The sequence below is a fragment of the Tetrao urogallus genome, assembly GCF_951394365.1.
Source record: "Tetrao urogallus genome assembly, chromosome: 10".
In the NCBI taxonomy this organism is placed as follows: Eukaryota; Metazoa; Chordata; class Aves; order Galliformes; family Phasianidae; genus Tetrao; species Tetrao urogallus.
In genome coordinates, this window is record NC_136823.1 from 3,593,166 (window position 1) to 3,612,390 (window position 19,225).

General features: G+C 40.9%; 1 protein-coding gene across 3 annotated transcripts in view; it reads right to left on the reverse strand.

The window, feature by feature from the left end:
- Nucleotides 1-1,818: 1,818 nt before the first annotated feature.
- The window catches only part of CENPP (centromere protein P), a gene marked incomplete at both ends in the record, with an annotated part of 116,417 nt that continues 99,010 nt past the window's right edge, over nt 1,819-19,225 (reverse strand). For all 3 annotated transcript variants that reach the window (XM_079540264.1, XM_079540265.1, XM_079540263.1), the window contains 3 exons: nt 1,819-1,940; nt 2,227-2,318; nt 3,278-3,357. In XM_079540264.1, coding sequence (XP_079396390.1) covers nt 1,819-1,940; nt 2,227-2,318; nt 3,278-3,357 — 294 coding nt within the window. The remainder of the gene's footprint in view (nt 1,941-2,226; nt 2,319-3,277; nt 3,358-19,225) is intronic.

Genomic DNA, 19,225 nt, shown 5'->3' on the forward strand with positions numbered 1-19,225 from the left:
GTGTGATGTTTGAACTGTTTTGTTACCTGAAATTCAAGAAGCAGAATCAAACACTGCTGTAAAGTTGCCTCAACTCAAGAAGAAAGAGGAAATGCAAAATATCCCCACAGGTATAGCAGTAGGGCACCATGTTGCAATCTCTTGTGTTCCACTTCCCGTTGACAGTCTGCCTTTGTGCAGCAGGGTCATGGGCTGTTCTCACTCCACTGCGATACCGAGTGTAACGAGCTGGTAGTTAACAGCAGGAGTAACTGCTGCTTTTGTAAGAAAAGCCAGGGAAAAAAGAGGTCTGTTTTTAAAAACAAGAGAATCTGCAACTGTTAGAGAAGTTGAGGAAGAATTATCCACAGCTGAAAAGGTTTTTTATGCTGTAACTTCAAAAGACATTTCATATGCAAATAGAAGTGTACGTGTTGATAAAAGTTTCATTGCCATGCAAGAAGAAACTAAAGATGAAATAAAGATTGCACAAAACTAGCTAAGCCAGTAACATGTCAGTGGATAGAGTAGCAATGAATTTTGCCTGTCTACTGGGTTTCAAACTTGAAATTAGTCTGCCTTATATCTACCAAGATATTTCATTGAGCTGCTGTCCATCAAAATGTAATCTCTGGCATTGTTCTGCTGTAGATTCTGACACAAACTAGTTTCTCCCAATCTTCCCGAACAGTAGGAGACTGTTGCAATATTGAAACTACTGTTGCTTTGAAATTAGTAGGTTTAATGATTGGTTTCCCCAGCTGTTTTGCTATTGCTGTATAATGCTTTGTCATAACTCAAGTGCAGAGCAGGCAGTTGTACTGCTTATGCATGCTTACAGCAGCTATGGACTTGAAAAGGAAGGCCTCCTAATATTATTTGGGAGTCCACATCATTCTCATCTTCGGCCCTTGATTCCAGGAACAACTTACTCTGCCCAAAAATTAGGTGACTTCAGATTGTACACCTTGGTTTGAACAGCTCTGTTGAGTGACAGCTACAGCAGGGCAGGAACTCCTGAAAAATGCTGACAGCTCACAAATGAGGTAATGGTACATGGAGTAGAAGTGAAAGATGACAAAACGTCTGTCAAATGTTTGGTTTCTTCAGGGAGGAAGGTGTGAAACGTGGTGCTTTTGTATTATATTATCTACTCAAATTCCCCCCAGAAGTGTGAGGATTACCTGCCATTCACAGCAAGTAGTACTCAACTCACCCACGGGCTTTTACAAAAGCAGAACGGGCCTTTCTGCTTTAATTTAATGCCATCTCCACCCAACACCACTATGGAAAAGAGTTAGTTCATACAGTGGCATTAAGCATAACATTTCTTCAAAATCTTCAAATTATTTGCCTACTTCCAGCCTAATTTAATAAGAAAGCTACTCAACTCTTTGTTCTAGGAGTCTCTTGCTGTTCTCTCGTCATTTTAAAATCACTGTACTTTTACAGAGCTGTGAAATGGAACTTCCACTTTTTATGGACTTGATTTTGACAGTGCATGATCTTTTAACACTTTCCAGGCATCTAGAAAATGTTAAAAAGATAAACCACTCTGGTACATTAATGATTCAAAAAAGATAAATTTATAATGAAATCACTCTGTACATGTAACTATTTTATTTGGCATTTTTGTATTTAAATGGCTGTATTTATTTTCATGTCATGACAATTTATATATAACGTGCCATAATTGTACAGATAGCATGTTTTATGAGTATGGTTTCTAAATGGAGAATAACTTAATGTTTATATTCAATAAAATTATAGACTGCGTAACACAATACCTTAATTAAAACTACTTTTGAAATTGCTACCTGTTGTACATTATGCTGGTATTCATTTTTCCAAGCTGAATGCTTGAATCAGATTCTCAATAGCAGTTTCAATCCCAAACAGAAGCAGCATGCTTCGGAAGCAGGTAGGTGCACTGTCAATGGCTGCTTTCTTCTGCTCACCAACTACAAGAAGAATGCAAGAAATTAACATTGCTTTCACACACATTTGCTGTTCCTTACAGCAGCTGTCAGCCTCGCATTTCAGGGTAGGACAGATTGCCTGCTGCCTAAAACAAGATGTACTTGTTTTTGTAGTTGCTTTTAAATAAAATATGTTGGAGGTGAAGTTAGCAGCTTGCATTTCCATTTTATCTAAGGACAAGCTGGCCAAAAAAAAAAAAAAAAGGGGGGGGGGGGAGGGTGGCATTCTTAAAAGCTCAGAAATGGCCTCTGCAAGGAGCGGTGTTACCTTGCTCTGGTACTTTGGGCAGGAGGTCCAGAACAGGTGTAGTTGTCCCTTCTTCACTGATAAGCATCTTCCAAACAATCATTAACTCAAACCTGCACACAGCCAGAGGAAAGTTAGATGCTAACCAGGCAACCGGCTTCGTTTCTTCAAAGCAGAAAACGTTCAAGAGCACAAAGTTCACTCATGTGATGCAACTCTCACATCTTTGTTTTTGGGAATCAGAAATACTTCCATTTTTGAGCCAAGGAAAACCAATGATTTGCTGATGAGATGTTACTCGTTTCCAGGTACATACAACTTCTCAACCTCACCACATTTTCTTCCCCCTCCCGCTCTTGTATTTGTCTCATAAATTGTAAGTTTCTGTAGCACAGCGGTAATGGTGCTATGCAGAGTGAGGAGAGATTTCTCTGCAACTTCAGGTCAGGTGTTTTAGATGCAGCATGAAAGCAACAGAACAACTTCACAAGCATTTCCGTACAGAGCATGATGTTCTGGGCTGGGGGTGAGATCCACCCTTGCAGAGGTTTTGGCCTTTTTAGGATCACACACAGCAATAAGTGCAGCTGTGCCCAGGAAGCCCAAACAAACAGCAGAGGAAGGGCAAGATGAAATGAATCTCTTTGAACTTGACATATTTTCTGATGCATGGGAGGGAAGATGTGTCTCACATTATTAAACTTGGAATTCAGATCATTTGTTATAAAATGAGCTTCCAAAACATGCTGTTTTCCTTAAAATGCAGGAGCAGGTACTCAAGGTGGCCTTGCAGCTGGCTTACCTACCAGGACCACACAAGCAGCATCTACAGGCATTTCTTATTTATTTCCCCTCTCTGCCTCTGATAGTTTTCAGTGTGCCATGATAACACTGAACTGTAACAGGCATCGCCCCATCTCTGTGTTTAGAGAAGTTACTGCAAAGCAAAGAGTGCCTTAATACCGAAGCAGGACTATTGGAAATCATTACCGTGCATAAGTCACCCCTCTGTGGTAAGTAAAATCTGTCCCTTTTGCTTAGAAACAACACAAAATCCCTCTTATTGCCTTACCCGGGAAGCTGACGGTTCCTCAGAATTATGTGATCTCCCTCCTGTCCTTCTGGAAGGATTACGATGTTGGGATATTTGGCCTGTAAGTAAACACATTCAAACAGGCATAAATTTGGTGACACAGGAGCAGACAAGAAGCCTTCCAGAGAGATCTGTCCAGTTGCAATGTGCTGCTATAGTTAATACACTTACATTTTTAAACAGTAATCACAAACGCCATCAGAATTTTTAACGATTATTCTTCTTTAAGTATGATTTTGGGACATTTAATTCGGTCACCTCAGAGAAAAAGGCAGGCCTGTTCACAAACTCCTGGGAAGTCCTCATGCAAGAGGTACAGAAGCGTGACAACGTGGGTAGGTTCTGTTAATTCTCCTTAGTAATGCATTGTAACACAGCCTCATTTCACAAAAAAAAAAAAAAAAAAAAAAAAAAAAAAAAAAATCACAACCTAAACCTTTGTGATTTAGTTAACTTTGCTTTGACACAATTGATGTTCCTTTAGAGGAACAGGATCTGCATCTCCATGTAGTGCTCTGAAAGCTTAACACAGCAAAGGCAATGAGATCTCAATGTAACTGCTTTTCCAAATACGGTGGGCCAGCAGAAAGTGATAAAACACCAATGGCAGCTGCTGAACGCCCATTTCGGTGGGAAACAGGGCTGCTTACAGCTTCTACAGGGTGCTAACAGTCAGTGAGCAGCCATCCCATCGTGTTACGGCTCTTAATAGTTTTGTCTTCAATAATATCTTGAATTACCTTGAATGTAACTTTTGCTGCAAGTATTCTTACAGCACGTAAGAGAAGCAGACTAGCAGCTACGTGTGCTATGAAGGAAGAGGAGTTTAGTCAGAGCAAGAGCAGATCCATATGCATCCAAACACTGAGGAGGAACGCTTGTGACTGCATCCTGCAGGGACAAGCTATTGCAGAGGGAAAGAATCCAGACACAGCTTGGTATCTTGGAGACTTCAGCACGCTTACTTGCTTGCACTGCCTTATGTCCTTTTTACCAACTTGCGTTCCAAACGCTGCAGTTCATATGAAGTGTGAACAGACTGCCAGCCTAAGTCATTCTGCAGAGCTCACAGGGCAAGCGTTATGTCTTAGGAAAAGGAGCAGGAGGGCTCATCTCTGAAAGGCACTGGAGAGAATGAGTTTGGTTTTATAGGATTATGCCTCATCTGGCAAACTGAAATTGCTACCAGATGTGACCTTGCTCTGTTTTAGGAATTTATGACAAACTGAAGGGGGTTTGTGCAGAATGCCAGATGACATAAAACACATGGAATTTGCCAATGTAAGTTTTCAGAGTATCCAGTGCTGTATTTATAATGTGGATAAAGGCCACGGTCTGGAAACAAAGATGTATAAAGGGAAACAAAGTGCATAGTAGCTATAGCACAAAAACGTGCCTGCTCTCAGGACACGAGCCTAGCAGCACAGTGGTATCTTCAGCTTTACTGTTTGTGGAATTGTGCTCCTCTGATGCCAGAAGTTTTTCAGGCCTTCTTTCTCAGTAAAGAATATTGAGGAAGTGGTAGTTTGTGAATGAGTACCTCTGCAGCTGCCATAATCGACCCTTTTACTGCTGGTATTTTATCATATCATCATAAAAACCATAAAATTGTCCTGTCATAACAGACCTTCTAAGGAGTCTGTCTCTTCTTATATCCCCTTTAGATACTGAAGTGTCTCTCTGCAGCCTCCCCTTCTCCGTGCTGCACAGCCTCCGCTCTCAGCCTGCCCTCATAGGGAGGTGCTCCATCCCTGGGGTCATTTGTGCCCCCTGGACACTCACTCTCCAACAGGCCCACATCTCTCCTGTGCTGAGGACTCCCATCAGGACACAACACTCCAGGTGGTGTCACAGCACAGAGCAGAGGAACAATTTTATGTTGTACAGAAACCAGAGCACAAAGTACGCAGTTTTCAGTTGTGTAACAGCTTCCTGGTACATGGGAAAGGCTGCTTTGGTGAGTTCTGCACACAGGAAGCAGTTATTCTGTGCCTTAATAAATGCAAGAGCTTTGGCAATCAGTCTGAATGCTGTGAGAATCTGATCTTGTGTGAAGCTCACAGGATTCAGGATAAGATCCAGCTTCTTAGCAGGAAAGATCATATTTTAGCAATCCACCAAACGCGGAAAAAAGCCCAGATAGGAACATCCACTTCTCTTTTTCAGTTGTGTTACATTCTGAACCTGAAGTGACAGCAGGCTTTGGAGCCTGCAATACCTCGCCAGGAGCTGTGCAAGGCTGGGTTCCTATGCTGGGATGGCTGGTCACGATGACAATGGGCAGCAGTGGGAACTTGAGCTGCCCAAATGAAGTGAGCAATGTTAAACACTGAGGGTGTAGGAGGCAGGAAACAGCAACACCATCTACCTTTCAGATGCCACGTTTAGAACACAGTGCCTATATTGCCCAGGTAGAACATGGACACCTGGCACGTAAGTGGAAGCATTAGGCACACAGTGTGAGAGAGCTGCAACAAGTCCTTCCGTCACCACAGTTCAGAATACATTTGGTAGGTTCTGAATTATCAGCTGACCTGATTATCAGTTCCCTGCTGAGCCGCTGCCACTCTTCCAGGCGTTCCCCTGGGGACAAGAGGCGAGCAGCACAGCAGAATAACCCCATCTGCTCACAGGTCTCCTGGGAATGTCACCCCTACAAACCCCATTCAGCTGGAGATGTCACTCCAAGTACTGCGATACCAGATGGGAAAGATCAGCTACAGCTGCATGAAACAAAGCCTGTCTTCAATCAAGAAGCATCTTCCCCCAGATGACTTTTAAATGTCAGTTCATGATCAAAAAATAAAAGCCCGTGCTATTATTACTTCTGGGCAGAAACGGTTTTCCCAGACCCTTCAGGATTCCAAGCAGGGAATCCTATGGGAACTTTGTGCCTAAAACAGAAACAGCCTCCAATCCTGAAGGCACAGCCATTATGACTGAGCACACCATCTCCCCTCTCTCACAAAGGATGTTGCATGCACACACACACACACAGCCAGCAGGGCAAGTAAACTTGTAATCTGTGTTCTTAAAATACTTCAAAAACTGTTGAAAACTGCATTGAAAACTCTTCTAAGAAAACAGTTGCAATATGTTTAGGTTATGAGGCCTGGCTAGGAATGCACAGCAGATCTGGCAGGGCAGCAGCTATCTCAAGGCAGGCAAACTTCCTTTCAGACCCGTCCTACTCTGCTCATAGGTGGAACAACGCTCCAGGCTTACCACTCACTTTAAATTCTGTAAGAAGAACTGTATACAAAGACTTGTAACTAAGTCGTGCTACTGAGCACAGTGATTTAAATTAGAGGAAAGAATGGCAATTGTTTTTGTTTTTTAAAGGAGCTAAATGGTGTGTTTAAGTAAATTTCAGTTAAAACAGAACTACAGACATGGTTAGAACATCAGAGGTCAATTTTCATCCCATACTTAGAAAGACTGCAGCATACTTTTTGGATAAGCTTAAATACCAATTTGTAGCAATCAGAATATGCAGTAAATTACAGCTATGAAAATGAGTTATTACCACTGCTTGAGAAAAACTTTGGCAAAATCTGTGTTTGAAACAATAAAAATGAAATGGTAGAGTTTTGAAAGAGCCGAAGTCAAGGACCAAAGTACTAAGACTTGGGAGTTGAAAGCAGAACAGACCTTAAAAGTTGTGACACGGTGTTTCATTTTGTGTAATTAAGGGAACTGAAACCAAGAAAAGACAACAACTCTTCCCTTACAACCAAAATACACTGCAAATGAACAGTTTGCAAATTGCAAATGGATTGGTGAAACTTCACCACTTGCCATTACATCTCAGGACAAACACAGTTGCTGCCTAACTAAACATTTTCCTTGCGTAAAACAGCCCTGCTGGGGTCTGAGTGACACAGAACCTCCAGCGTGCTCAGAACCAAGGAACAGCTGCACAGAAACGTGCACAAAAGTTCTGTGTAACCATCACGTTATCCACGGCACAGCAACCTGTTTGCCTTCTGTCAGACTAAAGACTAAAGCCAGCCTAAAGCGATGCCATAACATGCATGTTTCCTTCATAGCAGAGGAAAGTGGGGACAGGGTAACGTGGGGGGACGGTTACAGAACAGCATTATGGATTGCACTGCTGACAGGGAAAATCTTTGCAGAAGTTTACCAAGACGTGCTGCTGCACAGACATGTACAGCATGAGAACTGCCCAGTGTCCAGTAGTTTCAGAGCTGTATTTTTCCAGCAGGCTGGAGCTGCAGATCCCTTGGCTAAGGCTCACTGTCCGAGCACACAGCAACCTTGTGAGCTCAGGTCAGCGCTCCAGAATAGTGCCTAACGCCCTGGGCCTGGGAGGTCTCTCTCAGCAGCAGCCCTAAGCCTGTGTGGCAAAAGCAAACGGACAAGGAAGTTTCTTTTGCTTTGTTTTTACCCTTCAGTTGATTGCAGTTGGCCGCCACTCTATTTCCGTTGCCGTTTATTTTCCTTCTGCACATTTCCATAACATTATTTTTCATACTTGATTCAACTGTGATTTCTGCAGTCAATGACTCAGTTTGTCACCGTTCTCCTCAAATGAAAAGCAGTTTCCCTTCCAATAATTTTACCATTCCTGTTTAATTTTACACACATTTCTGTGCTGCTGTTAGCCAGAAGTCTGAATAACTGAAGTCAGCTGAATTCTTCTCCTTATTGCCTGCCCCAAGGACCACAGAGGCTGGTACACCTATAACACAAACTTACTGCTGGTATGCATATATATGCACACATCAGAAAAGCACCCAGACATTGTAACATAGCCACAATGTTTTTGTGCCAGCTGATCTAAGGTTAAAGCAATGCAGCACCTTCTGCTTGGTAAAACAAGGTAGTGTGGTGCACATAACAAGCAGCAGCTGTCAATTAGTCACCACTTATTACACTGTATTTTGACCCCCCCCCCTCCCCCCCACTCCACTGCTGTGGCTAACTCAGTGCTCTTTGATGATTAACTCAAAGTGAGGCACAGTACAAAAGGCAGCAGATGCATCTAAATCAGTAAAAGAGTCAATAAGTCAAAGACATTATAGAGACCAAAAAGGTTGCAAGAAAGGAGCAATGATGCCATACTACAAAGCAGTGCGAAGAACGAGTCTGGGAAGAAAAAACTGACCCACAGTTATTCAATAATCCAAAAGATGCAGACTAAAAGAAAGGCATTTATGGAAGAGAAATAAAGCTATGTTTGTGTCTTCTTCCTGTATAAGGAAAGCAAGTTACGCTATAGATCTTAAATATTTTTCTTTGTGAAAGATGCTACAGGTTCTCTGTAAGCCTTTAGATGCCTTAATGCAAGGATAACACAGCTTGGATCTGACATACCACAGAGATGCTGATTATCAAGCGTAGCCCAACTTGATAATGTAAACTGCACAAGAACGAGCCAGTCCAGACAGCACATTTTAAGCATTACATAAATAAAAGCATCTGAATTTAGTTAGTGTCTTGGCTCTAGAGCTCTGTGAGCTTTTCTCCAAGGACCCTGATGCTTTAAAAAAAAAAAAAAAAAAAAAAAAAAAAAAAAAAAAAAAAAGATCATGGGACATAACCCAAAGCATCCAGTTCATCTCAATAAGCACAGCGTTAGGCATCGACTGCCTTCACAGCTTGACTATAGAAAGTTTCCAGACAAGGTATTCAGTTTCTGCTTGGTATTTACTGTTGCAGTTCTTTCGTTCTGACTGCAGCAAGGACAAGAGCCTGCCTTCAACTACTGGTAATTAATGAACTCCACTTTTGCTATTAAAAGAACAGTTGCACATTGGTACAGTAACTGAGTTCTTTAAGATATGCTCTTCTAATGTAAACACATCTGTGATAGGAGGGTTTTTATTTCATTAGCCAATACATACAACACACTCAAGTATATATTACCAGTTGCTCTGTGGCACTCCACTTCCATCCCTCCATCAAGTTGCCTTTTATTACAGGTTATGCAGAGAGAAACTAAAAGCAAGAAGGATGACACACGGAAGATGTTAAATGTTCTAACAAACTTCAGTTATCATTAGTCCTTAATACTGCCAACTGATAGTCCAGTGACAGGAAAGGCATTAGATGTCCTGATGAAGGAGCAAGCAGGATAAAACTCAGAGAAGGGCCTTTTTGAAAGAGCCCTAAGCGCTGTTCACTGCTTTGTGGGCAAACATTTGTTTCCGCAAGTACGAATGTTTATGTCCCATTTGAAACACCTAAAATACCACTTTTCATTTCTCTGAGAGGGATAGAAAGTTTTTAAGAGGTCAGCCTCTCATCACTTATGGCGAACAGAGAGGATCTGGGTCAATTGGTAGCCAGCTCCTCCATTTCTTAAGGTACCTTATGCACTAGCTGTTCTGCCACCTCCTCCGGGCAACAGGATTGAAGGTGAATCTGCATTTCCACAAATACAGATGAGAACTTTTGTGTGATAAGTACTTGAATAAAACATGCTCATTTTTCAGTTCCACCCAGATGATATCCATGTCCACAGCATTCCCTAATGCATGCAGTACAATAGCCCTCATTTGTCTAGCTGCCGTAAGGACCAGATCAGTGCTTAAACATACAGATATGTAGGACTGATCTATTCTCATTTAACACATCATACACTGAATTCTTTTCTCATATGTCCAAACACGTGCTTTGGACAGCTGGATTTAAAGTTTACCAAACATATTCTTAGCATAATCAAGAGTGAAATAGGCTTGAGAAGATACAAGCACATTCAGGAGGAGATTTTTGGTACTCAAAAGCATTTAATATTTTGACAATTACTGTACGTGTAAAGGTACAATGCAGCCAACTCATTAATAACAGACCAGTTAAAAATGATTAACTCAAATTGGAGCTACAAAACACATCACAGAGAAAGAGCCAGAAAGCATAATGAGGAGCTATCATTACATCAGAACACCGTAACACCATTTACTCAGCAACTCCGCAGGACTCCATAGGCTAAACTTCTCAGAGCAAGGATGATTTGAAGTTAAGCATTTTCTATTGTCAACTACAGAAGAACTTTTGGGGCAGCGATGCTAATTCCTTAGCAAACCACTACAAGAAAGCACTTGCAGTTGTCAGGCAAAACTGTACTTATAACACACCTTATTTGGTTTTTCAGTGCCAAAGCTGCAGTCAGCAGGAACGCACTCTGATGTGTGTGTAAATATTTGCACTATTGCTAGGCACTGCAGCAGAACAAAGCAGAGGTGGTAACACCAGCACGAGCTGCCGCGTAACTCATTCACCGTCAGTGCAGCTCTGAGGCAATTCTGTGTGAATATAAACGGCTGGCATTGCAGAAATATTTCAAACAACTGCCAGCAACAATAAATCTTGTTCTTGTAGAAGTCTACATTGCTCATACTGTCTCTTTGTTCCCACCCAGTGTGTCTGAGGAAGCACAAGCAGCTTCTGTTCCCTGTGTGCATTCACCCCAAATTCCTTGGCCAGTGTCACGCTGCACACAAGAGTGATGCTGTCAATGCACAGCATGCAGCAGTGCACTGCTTGGAGTCAGCTAATGCATGTCCAGCAATTCTGTAATTTTCCTGAAGTTTCCACAAAAAGTGAGATACATAGAACATATTGGGGCATTGTGGCAGATAGAGGCATTAAATTAGCATGAAAAGTACCAGTTCTTTGATGCAGGGGAACACTTAACTCTATTTATGATTATTTTCATCCCATAAGATGAAAGGATAGATGATGACCTTACAGACTGGAAGGCAGAGAGACAGAAAAAAATATTTGAGTTTATTTCAATCCCAGGTTTTCTCCTGGCTGCTCTAGTTCCCACACAGATGGAGCTCTGCTCATCTTCCCTTACTGAAATAGGAATAAAATGCAGGCAAACCTGCTAAAGATTTTAGCTGATTTAAAATTATTTTTAAATATACAATACTCAGGTTTAGAGGAATCTGTCAGACACAATGGCTTGAGAAATTTTCAGTAAGAACTTTACAGAACAAATGAAAAAAACAAAAATCCAACATCCTGCACCCCTTCAGAGCTCTCCAACCCTCTGAAGAGATGGTTTAAAGAAATCTTCTGATTTTTAAATGACGGATCTGTTCTAAGAACTGCTGGGCTAAAATACGGCTTGCTTTAATCAAAGCTGGTTAATGCTTATTAATTAAAAATAACCTTAGCACTATTGCAAATTATTTCAAGTTAGCTTTAGAGAACTCAATCTTTTCAAATCCACTCTTGAAAGGAAAAGGAGCAATGAAAGCATTTCAGCCACCTGGGCAGTTAAACTCACATGGGTTGCCTTCAACCTGTGCTATTACCAGGCTGAAACTACTACAGCACTGCAAACTCTTTTGGCTCCTATGCTCATCATATTTGGATCACCGTGCCTTACTAATATTACCAGTAATAATATACCAAGGCAGGATAAGTTCACTTTGATCTGCTGGGTGGAATACGTTGCTGTGTTTTTCAAAAGTCTTCACAGAAGCTGAGGAAAATACCAGTTAAGTTAAACAGCCCCACACAAAATTATACTATGTGTATTTGACTTGAAACAAACCTAAGTGAGCCAGCCTCCAACATTGTTAAGCAATTCATCAGTTTTGAAAGAGTAAAAAAAACAATGCTTTTGCATCCCATAATAATCACATCGATCAGAACTCAGTGATTAGAGAGGCTGTGGCTAGGTTGAATGCATACAGGAAAACCAAAATCTCTCAAGTCAGTCCCAGCTCACAGCGTGCATTCAGTAGCAGCAGCCTGATGTCACTTGCGGCCCATAACAGAGGATGCTGCACCAGTGGCACAGCATTCAAGGAAAGAAGTGAAGGTAAAGACAATAAAATAGAACTGCTGATTCATTAGAAGCTTCTTAAGAGCATCTAGGATCTTTCAAGCCGTGGGAGAAGATGTCTTACTTCTTGGTTAGGGTTGAATTAGCTCATTTCAGCTGGTGGAACAGATAATTCTGTCAGGTTATTTCTGTTTTTCTGTTCTTGTTTTGAAACCCAGTTTCATAAGACAAGTATCCTGGGCCACTTAATCCGGGCCTGTCCTTCCTGCCCCCATTTTCCTTCCAGCAGCTACTGACAGCCCCACATCTGCCAGCAGAGTTGCTCGGGCAGCTGCAGCGAATCTGACCAGAAAGGAGAAGGCATGGAAAAAAAAGGATTGTTTCCTCATTGTGACTAATGGCCCAGCCACAAAATCAGTAGCAGCAAAACAATCTGCAGACAGTGCATCACAGCACTGAAGCAAGAATGAATAATGTTGCCACCAAAGATTTCATCTCCTGACACTGACTATTTCGGGCAAACAGCTGTTGTAAAGTGAGCAAGCAGGATAAAAGAACAGTTGGAGAGCTGCTGGAGCATTGGAACTGGCTAGAGGCAAGTACTAGTGCATCAAAAACTGCACAGCTTCCGTACCAAACAGCTTCCTAACCCATGGTGCCAAGAAATAAAGCACCTTGATGAAGAAAGAGCCTGTATCTATGGGAGTTAAGTGATAAGTTTTTGGCTGAGACTACAATATAACTTCTGAGGCTCCTGCTATTACAATAAACAGTATCCCAGTCCTGAAATTGTTGGCTGATGAGGTTGCCATTTTCCAGAAGAGGAAACCACTAGTTTTGAAGCAAAAAGCCCTGAGCTGTGCAAGCACTGACCCAGAGGGTACAGCAAGGCCTGCAGCCCCTGCAGAGGGGATGCACTGCCATAAGTGATCATCTGTTGCAGGGAGAGCATCTCTCAGCTGCAAGTTTCTGCCACCTACCTTATGTCATGAAGACATTTCAGAGACAGATTCAGCAAGGATCTCAAAAATAACTGCTCCAGTCATTTCACCAGTCTTCCAGATAACAAAGGAAAGAGAATGCAAAGAGTGTATGCCAAAGAGGAGGCAGAAATTACAGTAAAACAGGTGAACTGGAAAAGTCTGTCTGAGCTTTGAAAGAGTTCCAACACTAAAGTTCTGCTTCAACGAGGCAAGTTGCTACACAACACAAATGCATTCCTCCACAACAGCACGTTCTGCAGAAATTACAGTTTTGTTTGTTTTTAGCCCAACCTGTTCTGTAAGAGAACACAAGGGGGAACACATTGCTGAAGTTCCAGGAAATAGCAGCTCCCAGTCTGCACAAACGGGGCCACGACTGCTGCTCTCATCATAAAGCAAACGCAAGTAATTACTTCACAAGGTGCTTTCAGCTTACACTCAATCCTGAATTATGTTTGCTGTGAAACTGCATATCTCAAGAAATGACATAATCATTAAAAATATCAATGCTATATTAAAAAATCAAATAAAAGTTAGCTCTTCACACACACAAACGTATATATATGCTTTTCATTCTTCCCCTCAAACTCTCACTGGTAGCTCATAACAGAATTACTGTACAAGTAATTTTTGCCATTTTCCGCTAATTAACCCAAACAAATCACTTGGTTCCACTACTTGTAATGGAGAAAACATGAATCAGCAGGCAATGACAACTACTTCTTAGATTTAAAAGGAAACCGCAAGCAAACTGCATTATTTTCCCCGGTGTTTTCTCTTTCCAGCTGCCAATAAACCCTTCATTTTAACTACAAAGCTCCAAAATACTTGTCTCCTCAGTTTACCTCTCCTTCCTGAGACAGTCACGCAGTGGTGAGGCATCCTGTTATTATTTTCTGGTTAATATTCAACCCAACAGATGTGAAAATGCCTCAGGCAACAAGCAAGCAGTGTAAGAAACCAGCGGCAGGAACCCTGCTGTCTGCCCATCAGGTGAAAGCTCATGTTTATCTGTAATATCCACGTATATTTGATATTATTTCACTTTGATACAAGATGGCAATAATTTAGAAAATAAGTTTATTAAGGAAATGTGTTACCTGTCAGAGAAATGTCCAGTGTTCTATATCAACACTTTCCTTGCCATTCTACCTGTACTAGGCAAGAGTAACCTAGCCTGATCAAGTAAATGGAAAGTAAATCATTGCAAGCAAATAGGGAAAGGTCATTCTAATAACTACATATTCACATTTTTAGTGAATCCTAAAAATCTGTTTACAGTATTTATACACAGATAAAATCTTTCCAATATTCTATATTTGAAAGATAGACTTCTGTATCTTCATTTTAGTTCAATCTTTACTTAAACGGCATAGAAGAAGCGTTGTCTCTTTGGTTCTGGGAAAGGTATGCATGGGATTGTAAAAAGGGCTGCACTGAAGAAGCAATAGCAGGATGTGAATGAAAGCCCCATAGGCTTATGTCTGTCTGCCAGAAATTTAACAACTGTTTCAGTTGCTGTGACCTTTCAAATCCTATTTTGGATCCTTCTGAATTCTCCATTCCCAGCTTCCAGTAGAAAAGAAGGCCAACTATTTTATGAAAGAAATAAACAGAAGAGAATCTCTTAAACACAAAGTGTTAGTGAGGACCCAGAACTGAAAAAAGGACTTCAAATGTATCAGAATGACATTGACAATATCGTGGGCTCTCCCAGAACAAAAACATCTTGCAACATCTGAAAATATTAGGGAAATGTATTTCATATAGAAGTCAGAGATGCTATTGTATGAACTACGGCAAGAACAAGAGAAAACATTTGCCTTTTGTGCTTAAAGATGTGATCACCTTTGGGAAAAAAAAAAAAAAAAAAAAAAAAAAAAGAGAAACCTCAAATATATTGATAAGCACCAATACTGAATACTGGTGCATGAAAAAAGCCAACCCCCAAAGGAAGATCCTGGTGCTCTTTTAACCATGCAGAAGACATGCTCGACTGCAAAGCTGAATGTTTTGGAAAACTACAAGTCTGCAAATGAAAACTGCTGAAACATAATTATTCAGCATGAAAGGAGATGCCAGAATCCAAACCTGAAAAATAACATTATATTATTTGAAAGACAGGAATATAGTTAATATTTATGTTTACTACAACATTCAGTGTTTTGCAGTCATATTAGTAAATCTTGGTGGACACTTTGCATCAAAACTCCACCAGGAATAGGCTTCAGATTACGAAATATTGACAGCTCCACTGCATTTACTCACAGATCACAGAGTTAAAGGCAACGGGTAAAACACATCAGCCTCAATCTTCAGTTGGCTGCTTCTCTTAAAGGCTATTAGTACCTACTGTATCTTCCTCCACTACCAAAACACTTGCCAGAAAGCAGGCAACCAAAGCTGCATAAATGCAACCAGACCTACAAAATACTCTGTAACAGACAAAAGCAGTCATTACAGTACAACCCATACGTAGGCAAATCCTCAAGCCAGAAGTGAGGTACAGCCTGTGCTCCTTATCAGCAGCAAAAACATCTTTGCCAGATAGAAACAACTCATAAACTTTTCCTCTATGTTCTGTCACGCTGCCATTTTGAAGTGAGAAAAACTTTTCTCAAACTAAAAGCAATGCTACAGTACTGAACGTAAACCCAACCAAAAGGCACTGAGCTGTGGCAAGAGGAAGTGAGTATTGTACCTCTTCTATGCACTTCAGTGAAGAACTGGAATTGGGATGCAGTTGCAAGTGAATTGCAATTTTTTTTATGCAAAAAAAATGCTACACGCATCTCATATTGCACATTTAGGTTTATTCTCACCTAAATGCATTTTGTAATGAAGTTAGTATTTTTAAACATGTAAGAACAATCTGTTTTTAGTTTCCTCTAATGTTTCCCAGCGACATTTTTTCCTTCTCTGATGCTTTTTTCCTTAACAATATTGGTTACCACTGATTACAAAAAGGAATGCAGTAACTGCTATAGGTTTTAGAAATTTAGTGTACTGCCAATCCCAGATTCCCCTCCTCATGTTTTGTGCTGACTTTAGCAGTTACCATTTGTTTTCTCCCACTGCTATTCTTTCCAATTATAAAATCATGTGTTTTATTTAAAAAAAAACCTAAACCAACACGTTGGTTAAGCCCAAAGTTTAGGATTCCATCTTTGTCTCTGCTCATAAAGCCTCAACTGCAAAGATCCATCACAACCAAGAGCAAAACAACTTCAAGAACTCATTGTGTTCTTTTACTGAAAGCTTTAAGAAGAAAAAGCTGTAGTGATTTTCAGTGCTGCCTCCTTTCCTTCAGATTCTTGAACAAAGCAGCAATAGCGTTACATGCATGTGGACGTGCTACGTGACACACAGGGATAACATCTAAAGCTGTGCTTTTGGGATCAATTCAACAACGGGGCCTACTTCAACAGAACGCTTCTCTAAATAGTGCAGTACAACAGGAGGCATCATGAAACATCTGTTAGTAACTGCAAGAGAGAAAACTACCAAGCACTGAGCCATTACTTTCACTTGCCAGTCCAGTTTGAAGATGCAAGATCAATAAGTATACAGGTGTTGTAAAGTACTGCACGATCCATAAGCATACTCAGAAGTTAGGCTGGTAAGATTAGCACACTGGAAAGGATAATCAGAGATTAAATGAAAAGTGCTCACCAGTGTTGTAGGCACCCAAGAAACTCCACAAGGAGCGATCTCCAGAGAGAGACCCTTCCTCAGGGGCAGTCAGCCCCTAAATGGCTGTAGGAGAGGTGCAGCCAGGCTCCACCCCTTCCGATCACACAGGTGAATTGCCTTCACCTGTGCTCCCAAGGCTGACCCAGTGCTCACCTCACGAGGTCAATCAGAGGTTCAGGCCGTGATTCAACAGTGCCCATGCAGAAGAACAGAGTGGAAGGCAATAATACCACGACAGTCTTAATGATCTTGATTAAACACCTAAAGCTTGGCCAGTGACACAAAGGAGATCTCCTCACTGCCCTGGCTGGCACAGCTTACTAAGAATACACAGCAAGTCTTATCCAAGACACGTCACTTAACCTACTGCAGGTACTTGATACCGCTGGCACAGTCATCACAACTTGAAGCATACTGCTCAGGAGATTAATATACGGCCAGTACGTGGCTGATGGGTGCCTTCTGTAAAAGCACTGAAATCTAGAAAGTTTAAAAACAGTATGGATGTAAAAAGAAACATGGAACATCCCAACAACTTCATCCTACCAACTTCAGGAGAAAAAATGGAGCTGAAGTGAGGGCCGGTCCCTACAACAACATGATCTACACCTTAGCAAGGAAGAAAAATCCACCCACTGTGTAACTTTAGGTGTTCTTAAGAAAAAAAACGTACTTCTTTCTGATATTGGATAAGTCATGCAGAAGATGTGGACTTTCCAAAATTTCTTATTATATTCCTTAAAATAAGTTTCTAACTGTAGAACAAAGAAAAAAATTAAACTTGATGTTTTGCTGGAAACATTACATCATTCATTTAATAATGTTCAACAGAACATCAATATATAGAATAAGATATACTGCTACCTAAACATAATTAATCATCTCAGGACAGACTATAAAATTCTATCAGATAATTCTGAAATAACTTCAGAAAAAAAAAAAGAGAAATGGAGGCTCATGTTACAAATAACATTGTGAAGTTCTTTTGGGAAGGTTTCCAGATTTAATTTTAGTAGGAACTGAAAAAAAAAGAAGAGAAAAGAAAGAAGAAAATTAAAACACGGTGCGTGTACTCCATATGCAAAGTTCACAAAACCCCAAATGCTCAGAGCACATAACAACACGGCCCCATCACTGGGGGCTTTTTGGCACAAATTACAGAAAGAGCGTAACAACTTCAGAAATGAGAAAGCTGCAGTGCTTTCCACTCGCACAGTTTCTGTCTTTATGGTCATAATTTCCTCTGTGTTTACTCTAACCCCAGAAACAACAAAGCTTGTACTGCATGCCTGCTGTATACATTGTCAGCCTGGTTTTAACTTGGCAACCCCTCACCAGCCAGAGTCAGCACTGTGAGCAATCCTGATGGAGACCTAGTCAAGGAGAGCTCAGAGCCAGCTGCACTCAGACAGCCAATGATGCCAGCATGCAGACATGCCAGCCTCTTCTTTAATCTTGTTTAGAATACACGGAATAAGAGAGGGGTTACATACATCAGGAAAACATATCCATTCGAAGCAGACCTTAATTTTATTTTATTTTTTGAGAAGCTTATTTTAATGTTGTTTCCAATGACATTTCATAACCAAGAATGCTATATCCCCTTCTGAACCACTTCCAAATTCCTTGGGGTTTGCTAACTATTAATAGAAAAAAGATGCTGGTTCAGTCTGGAGGAAAGGCAGCTCAGGGAAATCCTAAGAGCAGCCTTGCTATATCTAGGAGAACACAAAGCACAGCTCATAAACGAGGTGAACATCAGAAGCGTGAGAGACAAACTCACTGAGGGCAATGGGACATGGCAGCCAAGAGAAGCTGGGTAAACTCTGTGAATGCCTTTTGAGACCAGCAGGACAAAACCTGGTCTGATCTCCTGAGGTCACCTCAGACATGAATTGCTCCATAATTTTATGATTTCTACCACATCCAGATGTACACTTCTACAGTAAGTTAAGAAGTTAATTTAAGCAATATCATCAATTATAGGCAGTTACCTGAAATAAATCATTCTTCGCCTTACAATGATAAGCTAGCTCACACTAGCATTAAATCAGCTGAGGGTGTTCATGTATTGCCCTCAGCTATTAGTCAGAAAGAAGAAACCACACCGTACTGAAATCACTGATACTTAAAGAATCCAACTTTTGGGACAAAAAGCTATAGTTCTAATTATTTACAAAATTTCCTCTTAATGTGGCAATGGATTAAAAGCCTCACATAATTAAAATTCAGAAGCTATACTAATACAGTGGTTCAGAAGTGTAGCTGCCTTAACTCACGGGATCCATTATACTCACAGAAGTGAGATCAGTGTTTGAAAAGAGTGTCTTCTGAGGCAGAAATAGAAAACAACCACTTATTCCAACCGTATCAAATATCTTAAAAGCCTACTTCCAATATTGTTTGTCATCTAATAGGTAATAGAGATGTTATAAAAACCTGCCTTTACCACTAAAAACAAGCCTGATGCCAACCTAAATTCCAACC